This window comes from Eschrichtius robustus, chromosome 6, assembly GCF_028021215.1.
Source record: "Eschrichtius robustus isolate mEscRob2 chromosome 6, mEscRob2.pri, whole genome shotgun sequence".
NCBI classification, from domain to species: Eukaryota; Metazoa; Chordata; class Mammalia; order Artiodactyla; family Eschrichtiidae; genus Eschrichtius; species Eschrichtius robustus.
Genome location: NC_090829.1, coordinates 64,525,414 through 64,539,140, shown reverse-complemented (window position 1 = coordinate 64,539,140; position 13,727 = coordinate 64,525,414). Strand labels below are relative to the sequence as shown.

At 42.5% G+C, this 13,727-nt stretch overlaps 1 protein-coding gene across 1 annotated transcript in view; it reads left to right on the top strand.

Moving 5' to 3' along the window:
* LIPH (lipase H) overlaps positions 1 to 12,059 on the top strand; it is a 31,511-nt gene extending 19,452 nt beyond the window's left edge. Inside the window, exons 9-10 of the mRNA XM_068545649.1 lie at positions 9,931 to 10,104; positions 11,972 to 12,059. Coding sequence (XP_068401750.1) covers positions 9,931 to 10,104; positions 11,972 to 12,059 — 262 coding nt within the window. The remainder of the gene's footprint in view (positions 1 to 9,930; positions 10,105 to 11,971) is intronic.
* The last annotated feature ends 1,668 nt before the right edge of the window (positions 12,060 to 13,727 follow it).

The following is a 13,727-nucleotide window of genomic DNA, read 5'->3' as shown; positions in this document are numbered from 1 at the left end:
AATTTTTCATCTTGCAAAATCTGAAACTCTATATCTATTAAATAACAATTCCCATTTCCCCCATCCCCTATCCCCTAGCAACCACTATTCTACTGTTTTTATGAGTTTGACTACTTTAGATACATCATATGAGTAGAATCATACAGTATTTGTCTTTTTGTGATTGGCTTATTTCACCTAGCATAATGTCCTCAAGTTTTGTCCATGTTATAGCATGTGACAGGATTTCTTTCCTTTTTAAGACTGAATAATATTCCATTGTATGTATATATCACATTTTGATTATCCATTCATACATGTCTGTCTTTTGTTACAGCCATTCTTGTGGGCATTACATGATATCTCACTGTGGTTTTGATTTGTAATTTCCTAATGATTAATGATGCTGAGTATCTTTCATGTGCTTGTAGACCATTTGTAGAGCTTTTTGGAGAAATGTCTATTCAGATCCCTTAGCCATTTCTTTTCCTTTTAAACAGACTTTATTTTTTAGAACAGTTTTAAGTTAACAGCAAAATTGAGCAGAAAGTACACAATTTTCCCACATACTCCCTGCCCCACATAGGCACAGCCTCCCTCAGTTCCAAAATCTGGTACCAGAGTAGTACATTAGTTACAACTGAAGAATCTACATTGAAATGTCATTATTACCCTAAGTCCATAGTTTACATTAGGGTTCACTGTTGGTGTATCTGAGTTTTGTCAAATGTATAATGACATATGTCTACCATTATAGGATCACGGAGTAGTTTCACTGCCCTAAAACTCTCTGCTCCCTCCCTATTCAAATCTATTCATCCCTCCCTCCCCCCAACCCCTGGCAACCACTGATTTTTTTTTTTACTGTTTTCATAGTTTTGCCTTTTCCAGAATGTCATGTAATTGGAATCATACAGTATGTAACCTTTTCAGATTGGCTTCTTTCACTTAGTAATATAAGCATTTAGAGTTCCTCCTTTTCTTTTCTTTTTTTTTTTAATGGCTTGACAGCTCATTTTCTTTTAGCACTAAATAATATTCCATTGTCTGATGTATCACAGTTTATTTATCCATTCACCTACAAAAGACATCTTGGTTGCTTCCAAGTCTTGGCAGTTTTGAATAAAGCTGTTATAGACATCTGGGCGCAGGTTTTTGTGTGCCTTACCCATTTTTAAACTAAGCTAATTAACTTTTTATTGTTGAGTTGCAAGAGTTCTGTGTATATTCTGGATACAAGTCCTTTATAGTTTTAGGTCTCACATTTAGGTCTTTGATCCATTTGGAGTTAATTTTTGCATGTGATGTGAGGTAGGGGGCTTCTACTTCATTCCTTTGCCTGTGAACATCCAGTTGTCACAGCATCATTTATTGAAAAAATTCTTCTTTCTCCATGAATTGTCTTGAGACCCTTGTCTAAATCAATTGACCAGGAACGCCCAGGTTGTCCAGTGGTTAGGACTCTGTGCTCTCACTGCCGAGGGCCCAGGTTCAATCCCTGGTTGGGGAACTAAGATCCCACAAACCGTGCAGCATGGTCAAAAAAAAAATTCCATCCACCATAAATGTAAGAGTTTACTTCCGGACTCTCAATCTATTCCATTGATTGATATATCTTATCTTTATGCAAGTACCACATTGTCTTGTAGCTTAGTGTAGCATTACTGTAGCTTTATAACAAATTTTGAAATCAGGAAGTATAAATCTCCCAACTTTGGTATTTTTCAGAACTCTTTTGCTATTCTGGGTCTCTTGAATTTCCATATAGATTTGAGGATCAGTTTATCAATTTCTGTGAAAAAACAGAAGAGGCAGCTGGGACTTTGAGAGGGGTTGTCTTGAATCTGCAAATCAATTTGGGGAGTATTGCTGTATTAACAATAGTAAGTCTTCCAATCCATGAACATGGACATGGTATCTTTCATTTATTTAGGTCTTAGTTAACTTCTTTCAGTGATGTTTTATAGTTTTCAGTGTACAAGTCTTGCACTTTTGTTAAATTTAATCCAAGTATTTTACTCTTTTTTATGTTACTGTAAATTGAATTCTTTCCATAATTTCATTTTAGATTATTCATTGATAGTGTACAGAATTACAACTGACTGATCTTGTATCCTGCAACCTTGCTAACTCATTAGAGGACTCAGTAACATGTTCTATGTACAAGATCAGGTCATCTGCAAATAGAGATAGTTTTACTACTTTCTTTCCAATCTGAATGTCTTCCCCCACCCCCCCCTTTCTTGTCTAACTGACCTGGCTAGAACTTTTTTCTAAGCTGAATAGAAGCGGCAAGAGACATGCTTGTCTTGTTCCTCATCTTTGGGGGAAAACATTCAGCCTTTTTTTTTTTTTTTTAATATCTTTTATTTTATTATTTATTTATTTTGGCTGTTTTGGGTTTTCGTTGCTGTGGGCGGGCTTTCTCTAGTTGCGACGAGCTGGGGCTACTCTTCGTTGCGGTGTGCGGGTTTCTCATTGCGGTGGCTTCTCTAGTTGCAGAGCACGGGTGCTAGGTGCGCGGGCTTCAATAGTTGTGGCACACAGGCTCAGTAGTTGTGGCTCGCGGGTTCTAGAGCGCAGGCTCAGTAGCTGTGGTGCACGGGCTTAGTTGCTCTGCAGCATGTGGGATCTTCCCGGACCAGGGCTCGAACCCGTGTCCCCCATGTTGGCAGGTGGATTCTTAACCACTGCACCACCAGGGAAGTCCACATTCAGTCTTTTAATATTAAGTACATATTAACTTTTTTTTTTTGTAGATGCCTTTTATCAGGTTAGGGAATTTCCCTCAATTCCTAGTTTGTTGAGTATTTTTATATTGAAGGGATATTGGATTTTGTCAAATGCTTTTTCTGCATGTATTGAGATAACCATTTGTTTTTGTCCTTAATTCTATTGACATGGTGTATTATAATAATTGATTTTTGCATGTTAAATCCACTTTGCATTCTGGGATAAATCCCACTTGGTTAAGGTATATAATCATTTTTATATTTTGCTGGATTTGGTTTGCTAGTTTTATTTGAGTTTTTTTGGAATTTATATTCATAAGACATATTGATCTTTAGTTTTCTTTTTGTGTGTGATGTCTGGTTTTGATATCAGGATAATACTGGTGTCACAGAATGAGTTGAGAAGTGTTTCCTCCTCTTCTATTTCTTTTTTTGGAAGAGTTTGTGAAGAATTTGGTGTTAATTCTTCTTTAAATATTTGGTAGAGGGGCTTCCCTGGTGGCACAGTGGTTAAGAATCCACCTGCCAATGCAAGGGACATGGGTTCGAGCCCTGGCCCCGGAAGATCCCACATGCTGCGGAGCAACTAAGCCCCTGCGCCACAACTACTGAGCCTGAGCACTAGAGCCTGCGAGCCACAACTACTGAGCCCATGGGCCACAACTACTGAAGCCTGCGCACCTACAGCCTGTGCTCCGCAACAACAGAAGGTATGACAATGAGAAGCCCACGCACCGCAAGGAAGTCCCAACACAGCCAAAAATAAATAAATAAATAAATTTTTTTAAAAAAAGAGAAGCGTTTAAAAAAAAAAAAATTTGGTAGAGGGGCTTCCCTGGTGGTGCAGTGGTTAAGAATCCACCTGCCAATGCAGGGGACATGGGTTCGAGCCCTGGTCTGGGAAGATCCTACATGCCGCGGAGCAACTAAGCACGTGCGCCACAACTACTAAGCCTGCACTATAGAGCCCACGAGCTACAACTACTGAAGCCCGAACGCCTAGAACCCGTGCTCTGCCACAAGAGAAGCCACCATAGTGAGAAGCCCGCGCACCTCAGTGAAGAGTAGCCCTCGCTTGTTGCAACTAGAGAAAGCCCGCGTGCAGCAACAAAGACCCAACGCAGCCAAAATAAATAAATAAATAAATAAAAATTTAAACATATATATATTTGGTAGAATTCACCCATGAAGCCATCTTGGTCTGGGCTTTTCTTTGTAGGATTTTCTTTTTTGTTTTTAATTGCTAATTCAATCTCTTTATTATAGGTCTGTTCAGATTTTCTATTTCTTCTTTTTTAAATTTATTTATTTTATTTATTTTATTTTTGGCTGCATTGGGTCTTCATTGCTGCACCCGGGCTTTCTCTAGTTGTGGTGAGCGGGGGCTACTCTTCGTTGTGGTGCACAGGCTTCTCATTGCGGTGGCTTCTCTTGTTGCGGAGCATGGGCTCTAGGTGCGTGGGCTTCAGTAGTTGTGGCTTGCAGGCTCAGTAGTTGTGGCGCATGGGCTTCGTTACTCTGCGGCATGTGGGATCTTCTCCGACCAGGTATCGAACCCGTGTGCCCTGCATTGGCAGGCGGATTCTTAACCACTGCTCCATCAGGGAAGGCCCTGTCGTGTCTCTTTTAAAAATCCCTTTCTTGAGAGATTTTGTTCCTGTAGTTTTTATTGGTTGTTATTCAGACAGGTGAACACAAGCCTTCAGTTTGAGAGGTCCCCTCAATCACCAGAATGGACTTTTCCTCCTCATGACAATTTTCAATTTGAAACAGCAAAACACTCTTGGGCTGCAGCATCAGGGTGATATTCTGGCTCTTCTTGAGGACATTATGGGAAGTCAGGCTGTTCAGGCCACATGTCCCCCTTCCCTAGAACAGGAGTACTCAGTGGTGGACTTCCTTTTGTTCTCTTTCCTTTTATGGGCCATTATTTTTGGGGTTGGTGCCTTAATCTTTTCCCACACCCCTAGGCAGTTTGAAATTCCACAGTGAAACCTCAGAGTGACAGTCACCGACAAGTGCTTGCCAGGTTGCTTGAGTGTGGTAGTTCGCGCATCACATTTTTTACATGTAAGCACAAATTTGTATGCTCTTTGAGAATTCTGAGAAGTCTTTGGTAGGTCTTAATCGTTCCAATCTTTTGCATTCTTCCGTCTCTTTTTGCCGTTAGCAATCTGGGTCCCATCAGGGTCTGGTGCAGCGGGGAGGCGGCTGACTGCTCCCTGCCTGCAGAGCAGGGGTGCCCCGGGCACGCGCCTCCGCTGGGAAGGTCGCTTTGGTGGTCCCATGTCCCAGCACTCAGTCCTGCGGGCCTCCTCACTCGCACCCAGCCCGGGCAGGAGGTGCCCCTTCCCTGCAGCTGCTGCGCAGGCGCTGTGTGGACCCGGCAGCTGCACCGCCCCACCAGCCAGGATCCGTCCTCCCGCCCCGCAGCTGGCGGCCACAAAGCCTGCAACCCGCAGCTTCCCTCCACCCCCCTTACAAATGGCTTTATTATTATTATAATTATTTCACTATGTGCGGGAATTCTTTGAGGATCTGAGGAGTAGATTTCTCCAGAAACATTTTGCGTTTGCCTGTCAAGTTCCTGGAGATACCATCAATCTGAGACCACTTTAATTTTTAAACTTGAGGTTTCTCAGACCACAAGTAGTTTGAATTTAGCTGCTGACCCATGTGAAGGGCACTCAGCCCCCTAGCTCCTCACAGGGCCAAGATTCGAGGTGGGGAATATTCTGTCACCTGAGGTGGTAGAAGGTTGTTTACTTCAAATTCATGTTTAGTTCACTCTTCCCCCAGAGTTCTATTCAACTCCCGACCTTCAGGGGTCCATAGACTTTGTTTCATGTCCTACTGCACTGCAAGGCCATGAAAACTGAAGCTCAAGGTTACAAAGTTTCAAAAAGACCAACAAAAGGTGATTTCAGGATTCCTATCTATTTGGATTTCTGCTTTCACGTATTTTGAGGGTTTCTCAGTATTCTTTCCTTTCTTCTTAGTTCAGTGCAATTTAAAAGGTTTTCAGTTTTGTTTTTTGTTGTTTGTAATTGTATCCACTATTATGAATGCTTTCAGGGTATTCAGTGCACCATACTGCCAGAACTCATAGTTCACTGGCTCTCACTCTATTTATTCTTGTATGAACCCAACGCTTGGTTAGTGCCTCCCCATGTATTTCCAGACATCCTTCTAGGAGGAAGAGGGCATCTCACCTCTACTCATGGACAACCTTGATCAGCTCCCGATCTCCTTTTTCTTCTCCCGCCTTCCTAGTACCCCCATTGGGTTCTGCCATCTGCAGGTGGCATCACCTTCTCCTGGAGTCCCTGCCCTTTCCTGATTCCATAGCTGCCCTTGGAGAAGTGGGAAGGGATCCCTTTTTCCTCTTGCTACATTCTGATCAAGAGAGGACCAGGGGCTTCCCTGGTGGCGCAGTGGTTGAGAATCTGCCTGCCAATGCAGGGGACACGGGTTCGAGCCCTGGTCTGGGAAGATCCCACATGCCGTGGAGCGATTGGGCCCGTGAGCCACAACTACTGAGCCTGCGCGTCTGGAGCCTGTGCTCCGCAACAAGAGAGGCCGCGATAGTGAGAGGCCCGCGCACCGCGATGAAGAGTGGCCCCCGCTTGCCGCAACTAGAGAAAGCCCTTGCACAGAAACGAAGACCCAACACAGCCATAAATAAGTAAATAAATAAATAAATAAAAAATCTAAAACGCACCTCATTAAAAAAAAAAAAGAGAGAGGACCAGAGTGGTGCTGCTTATAACCCTCTTTGGTTAAACCACTCCTTTCCTATTAGTTTTTTTTTCTCTCTCTTTATTGTGGAAAATTAAAGTTTACAGAAAAGTTGCAATAGTACTAAGAGCCTTTTCTTTTTCTGAACCATTCTACAGTAATTTCCAACATGCTGCCTCATCAACCCTAAGTATTTTAATGTGTATTTTCTACAAACAAGGATATTCTCCTACATAACTACAATTGACCATCAAAATAAGAGAAATAATATCGATACATTACTACTGTCTGATCCTGAGACCCCATTCTAGTTTTACTAATTGTCCTGATAATGTCCTTTGTAGCAAAGGGATTCATTTCAGGATCACTGGCTGCATTTGGTTTTCCTGCTTCTTTAGTCTTCACTTTGGAACAGTTCTTCCGCCTTTCCTCGCCTCTTTTGACTTTGACACTTTTGAAGATGACAGGTCAATTACTTTTAGCATGTCTTCAGTTTGGGTTTGCCTGATGTTTCCTCACGATTAGATTCAGATCATGCATCTTTGGCAAAGACACCACAAAGGTGACGTAATGGTTGTCTCAGTGCATCCTATTAGGAGGCTCACAATTTTGATTGTTCCATTAATGTGGATCAAGTAATTAAAGTGATTTCTGCCAAGTTTCTCCACTTTAAGGTTACTATTTTTCCCTTTGTACTTAACTAGTATTTTGTGGGTAGGTACTTTGAGACCATGTAGATAGTCCATTACTCCTCAAACATTTACCCACTAGTTTTAATGTTTTGTGGTTGAATTATTACTCTGATGGCTGCCATATGGTGATTTTTCTAATTCAACATTTAGGAAAGGCATTTTTTTCTCATTTATTTATTCATTTATTTGTTTCATGTCCAAATATATCAATACGGACCCCCGGATTTTTATATTTTATCAAGGGGGAATTATAATCAGTTACTATCATTATTTATTTATTTTGATATTCAAATTGTCCCAAATCAGGCCAGTGCCTTTTTTTAATGCATTTTTAATTGTGGTAAAAAAAACATAAGATATACCATTTTAATCATTTTCAAGTGTACAATTCAGTAGCATTAAGTATATTTACATTATTGTGAAACAGATCTCCAGAACTTTAAAGAAAAAAATTATTTATTTATTTGGCTGCGCCAGGTCTTAGTTGCGGCACGCGAGATCTTCTTTGTGGCATGCGGGATCTTTTTTTTAGTTGAGGCATGTGGGATCTAGTTCCCTGACCAGGGATCGAACCCAGGCCCCCTGCATTGGGAGTGTGGAGTCTTAACCACTGGACCACCAGGGAAGTCCCTCCAGAACTTTTTCATCTTGCAAAACTGAAACTCTATACCCATTAAGTAACAACATCCATTTCTCCCTTCCCCCACTCCCTGGCAACCACCATTCTACTTTCTATTTCTATGAATTTGACTATTTTAGATATGTCATATAAGTGGAATCAAACAATATTTATCTTTTTGTGACTGTTTTATTTCATTTAGCGTAATGTCCTCAAGGCTCATCCATGTTGTAGCATGTGATAGGATTTCCTTTCTTTTTAAGGCTGAATAATATTCCATTGTAGGTACAAATCACATTTTTTTTTTTTAAAGAAATTCACGTTCTTTTATTTATTTATTTATGACTGTGTTGAGTCTTCGTTTCTGTGCGAGGGCTTTCTCTAGTTGCGGCAAGTGGGGACCACTCTTCATCGCGGTGCGCGGGCCTCTCACCATCGCGGCCTCTCTTGTTGCGGAGCACAGGCTCCAGACGCACAGGCTCAGTAATTGTGGCTCACGGGCCCAGTCGCTCCGCGGCATGCGGGATCTTCCCAGACCAGGGCCCGAACCCGTGTCCCCTGCATTGGCAGGCAGACTCTCAACCACTGCGCCACCAGGGAAGCCCTAAATCACATTTTTTTAATCCGTTCATCCATTGATTGACATTTGGGTTGCTTTCACCTCTTGCCTATTGTAATAATGCTGCTATGAACATGGGTGTGCAAATATCTTTTGGAGACCTTGCTTTCAATTCTTTTGAGTATATACTTAGAATTAGAATTGCTGGATCATGTGGTTCTATTTTAAATTTTTTGAGGAGCCTTCATACTGTTTGCCATAGTGGCGGTACCATTTTACATTCCCACCAACAGTGTACAAGGGTTCCAATTTTTCAATATCTTTGTCAACACTTGTTTTCTGTTTTTGTTTTTTTCACAGTAGCCACCCTAATGGGTGTGATTCTATATTTTTTTGAACATCTCCATCACTCTTTGAGTGTTTCCTTACTTTTGGCACACATGTTGTTCCAGGATCACTTTGTACTTTCCCTGCCCTAGCCCTGGAATCAACCATTTCTCCAGGGAGCCCTAGTTCCATTTTGTGGAGATGGTATTTAGAAACCAAAATCTGGGCAACCTTTTGGATTAGTTTTACTTGTGGCACTTCTGCTCTGCACAGTGAGGCTGGGGTGACAGGCACCTTCTCACCCCCATCCCGACCTCCAAACTAAGGATTCATTCCTAGAGCAATCATTTCTCCACAGCCTATTCTTGCAGCTCCCCAGAGGGACAGTACCCAGGTGAATCTCCCTAGTGGATACACCTTAGGCTCAATTTGGGATTCCAATTGTAGGAAACATCTCCACACACTTGGAAAAAAAAGTATTGGAACCTGGGATGTAGCTGTTTTAAGGTTTCTCTTGAGGGCAGAACTGAAAAAATATATGCTTAAGCACAACTTCTAAATTAGTATCTAGGGACTTCCCCGGTGGTCCAGTGGTTAAGACTCCACGCTCCCAATGCAGGGGGCCCGGGTTCGAACCCTGGTCAGGGAACTAGATCCCGCATGCCACAACTAAGAGCCTGCATGCAGCAACGAAGATCCTGCATGCCGCAAGTAAGACCCAGCACAGCCAAATAAGTAAATAAATATTTAAAAATAAATTAAAAAAGAACTTATAGGGCTGCTTGCATTAAAAAAAAATAAGTTAGTATCTAGTGTGGCTAAAAAATATACCTGTGCATCTAGCAATGCAGTTTAATGGAAAGACCATAACTTTGAACTCAGCCAGAACTGGGTTTTAATCACTGCACTGCTACAGAGAAGCCCTGTGACCTGGGTGAGCTTTAACTTTGCAAGCATCTGTTTCCTTGTTTGTAAAATGAAGACAATAATACCTTGCAGAATTTTTCAGGGGATTGGAGAAATGCGTCAAGAGATGAGGATGCTGTCTGGCCTATAGTGGGCAGCGCATACCTTTCCAATGTCACAGCATCTCATCAGTCCTGGGGTCGGCAGCTTCACTTATGCAGTCCCTTGGAATCCAACGGACTTTGCCCATGAAAGTCGGCTAGTGCAGGCTATGGGGTCAAATGGCTACTTGCTGATGAGTGATTTGTAGGCTTCAAAACTGTTTTCTTTCATTGGTAATTCATATCCACTTAAAAATATATTATTTCTTCCTTCCAGTGAACCCACAACATTTCAGAAATACCACCAAGTGAGTCTGCTTGCAAGATTCAATCAAGATCTAGATAAAGTGGCAGCCATTTCCTTGGTGTTCTCTACAGGATCTGTAATAGGCCCGAGGTACAAGCTCAGGATTCTCCGAATGAAGTTAAGGTCACTTGCCCATCCAGAGAGGTGAGCTGAGGCAGCGTCTGACAAGCCCCTGTTTTCCAAAGATGTTATTGGTTCCTGTCCAATCCGCTCGGTCTTACGTTTTAACAGGACTTCATCAATCACAATGAAAGAAGTGAGGGGTTTTCCAAAACTAGACTTGATAAAAATAAGTTGCCCAGTAATCCAAGAAAAATTTACTGGTATGCACTTAAAGACAAACCGTCCAATAATCCAAAGAAACAATGTTGTTATATGCTTAGAGTTACACGATTCCTCCCTAATCACTCTACCCACGCTGCTTGCAAGCTGATAATTTGTTGTAGAAAAGAAACTCTCATATAATTTGGCAAACTGATAAAACACAGCCTTGCATTAAAAAAGGTACAGAAAATTTGGAATATTTTATTCCACTGATACAGGATACAACTACTATATCAATGTTCAATTTGATAACTGCACTGAGAATGTACTTGTTCTTAGGAAATACACACTGAAGTATTAAGGGGTAAACAACCTATTCTCAATTGGTTTCAGAAAAAATAAACTGCACGTGTGTGTGTGTGTGTGTGTGTGTGTGTAGAAAGAGAGAGAGGCAGAGACAAAGAGGGGGAGAAAGAACAAAGCTGTGATGGTATGTGTGTTTTGTGAGTAATGCCACTCCTACATATATTCCTAGTGTTCAATCTGTGGACAGAGACAGGAAGTGATGTGAGCAGTTACTACTTTATGTTTATAAATTCCTTTTTCCTGAAGGTTTAGGATACCTCAAAACAATAATACAAGTTTTTTTTTTTCCTAAGAGGATAGTCATTACATCTTTTTTCTTTTTCTTTTTAATTGATTTATTTAATTTATTTATTTTTGGCTGCGTTGGGTCTTCGTTGCTGCACGCGGGCTTTCTCTAGTTGCGGCGAGCGGGGGCTACTCTTTGTCACAGTGCACAGGCTCCTCTTTGCGGTGGCTTCTCTTGTTGAGGAGCACGGGCCCTAGGCACACAGGCTTCAGTTGTTGTAGCAGGTGGACTCAGTAGTTGTGGCTTGTGGGCTCTAGAGCGCAGGCTCAGTAGTTGTGGCACACGGGCTTAGTTGCTCCGCAGCATGTGGGATCTTCCTGGACCAGGGCTCAAATCCGTGTCCCCTGCATTGGCAGGTGGATTCTTTTTTTGTTAAATGTTTCTTTAATTAATTAATTTATTTATTTATATTTATTTTTGGCTGTGTTGGGTCTTCGTTTCTGTGCAAGGGCTTTCTCCAGTTGCGGAGAGCGGGGGCCACTCTTCATCGCGGTGCGCGGGCCTCTCACCGTCGCGGCCTCTCCCGTTGCGGAGCACAGGCTCCAGACGCGCAGGCTCAGTAGTTGTGGCTCACGGGCCTAGTTGCTCCGCGGCATGTGGGATCTTCCCAGACCAGGGCTCAGAACCCGTGTCCCCTGCATTGGCAGGCAGATTCTTAACCACTGCGCCACCTGGGAAGCCCAGTCATTACATCTTAAAACTGGGACTTTTTAATACTTCTTTCCCTGATTATCAAAGGAATACATATTCATTTTATAAAATCTGGAAAGTACAGAAAGTGTTAGGAGGAAGAAGAAGAATACCATGGATAATGTCATTATTCAGAGGCAACCACTGTTAAAATTTTTGGTTATTTCTTTCTAATCTTCTTTCTATTTGTTTTTAAACCTAGGTGAAGTTATATGGTAAATCAAATTTTACACCCTGATTTTTTTGCAGTTGTTGATGTGGCTTTGCTTATTTACCACAAGCATTTCCCTAGAACATTAAAAATAATTGCTAAATAATTTTATATCTGAAAGAGATGATATAATTTACTAGAATGGGGTAATTTTATTATTGTACTGACAAGGATATTTCATCTTATTTTCACAGGCCCCAGTTGTGTCGGTATGATCTTGTACTGATGGAAAATGTTGAAACAGTCTTCCAACCTATTCTTTGCCCAGAGTTGCAAATGTAACTGTTGTCAGGACACCCGGGTACCAGTAACATAAAGAATGCTACAACTACAGGATTTTTAAAGCTTCACCTCGCCTTCTCCTCAAGGCATAAAAAGTACGGAATAACCAGGGTTTTTTTTGTTTTGTTTTTTTACAGTCATGTCCTGTGGATGTCATATTGCAAAATGTCAAGTGACCCTGGATTATGAAACAGTCCTGGGAAGGGAGCCCCTAAATAGGGCAAGTCAGAAATAGCCAGGCTCCTGACGGCCCAGCGTCTTGTTCGGCTGTGTCCTGGGGCCTCATTTGTTCCGAACTGTCGATTCTGCTGCCTGTCACTCGGGCATTTCTGCCAATCACAGTGGCCAGCCAAGCATCTTAAAGGGAAGGACTGGCTGGAGACCTCACTTTGGACTCGACCCCATGTTCCCTGTGCCAGATCCCTCCAGGCTCTGCACAGAGAGGGAATGGCTTCCTGCCTTGTTTAAAGTGGGGCTGGTGCAGGAGGAGGTGGGGACAGAGCAACAGCCAAGAAGGCAGCTGCTGGGACTAGTGGATGAGGGAAGAAGAGCAGATGAAGCAGTGGGGCAGCCTCGCTCACAGGGACAAGGGATAGAGTGAGAGGCAGGAGAGAAAAAGCAGAGCTTGTTTTTCACTTAAGGTGAAGAAGCATCACTTTACATGCAACCCTCATTTTAAGCAATACTTAAGAAATGTTTTGTTTTTCTTTATTACCAATGTAATCTGTAATTATTGAGGGAAATTTCAAAAATGCACAGACGCAAAATGAAAATATGCTATCCATAATCCCACCTGTTAGAGGTTAATTAATGTTAACCTCTTGGAGAGATGCTAAATAACTTGTTTTGCCAACATGTGAATTCAAAGCACTAACCGGTCTGCTCTTGGAGCACCTGAAGCTCCCAGTTTGAGGAATTCTCAGGCTTCCGTAGGAAGAGGTGTGATCCATGAATCTGAAATGACAACAGCAGCCAAGTCAAGAGGCCCTCCCAAGGGCCAAGGTCGGAGAGGTCAGAACCACTTGAGGTCAGATGCCCAGGGTGGAGACAGAGCCAAAGGGGTGGACACCACCCATCCCGCAGCTGTGGCCACTGCAGGAAGGTTCCTGGGATTCCTGAGAGTCATAGGTCCACTAACCTCCTCCCCATCCAAGTGACTGCTCTTCTACTGCTTTCTGTGTGGAGGGCTGTATTTTAAAGAAACAGACTCTCTGTTTCATGAATGATGGAACTCTGTAAATATAATCCAGTGTGGCACACTTTATTTATACCTATATAGCAAGTCCAGAGTCTATTCCACTTAAGTGCGGGATGCCTGCAGTGAATGTCTGAACTCTGAAAGGAGAAAGGCTCAGCGACGCTCCTGCCCACTTGGACATCTTTTCAGCCTTCCTCCTTCCCACGTTTCCTCAGCAGTGGTGGATACAGAGATCCCAGTGCTGATAGGCCCTGATTTTGTTTTTAGAGTTTTATTGGTCCTGTATTTTGATTAGCACAGTCACTTCTTTGGGCTCTTTGCCTTCCTTGGTAAGCAGGGGATCAAAACAACATCAAGAAAATGCCAGGAATAGCATTTCTATCAATGTAGAAGCTCCTCAGGCCAGCGGGTGTCTCTGAGCTTCTTATCCTGGCGTCTCCTAGCACGGCGCCTGGCTCACTGGGGAGTGG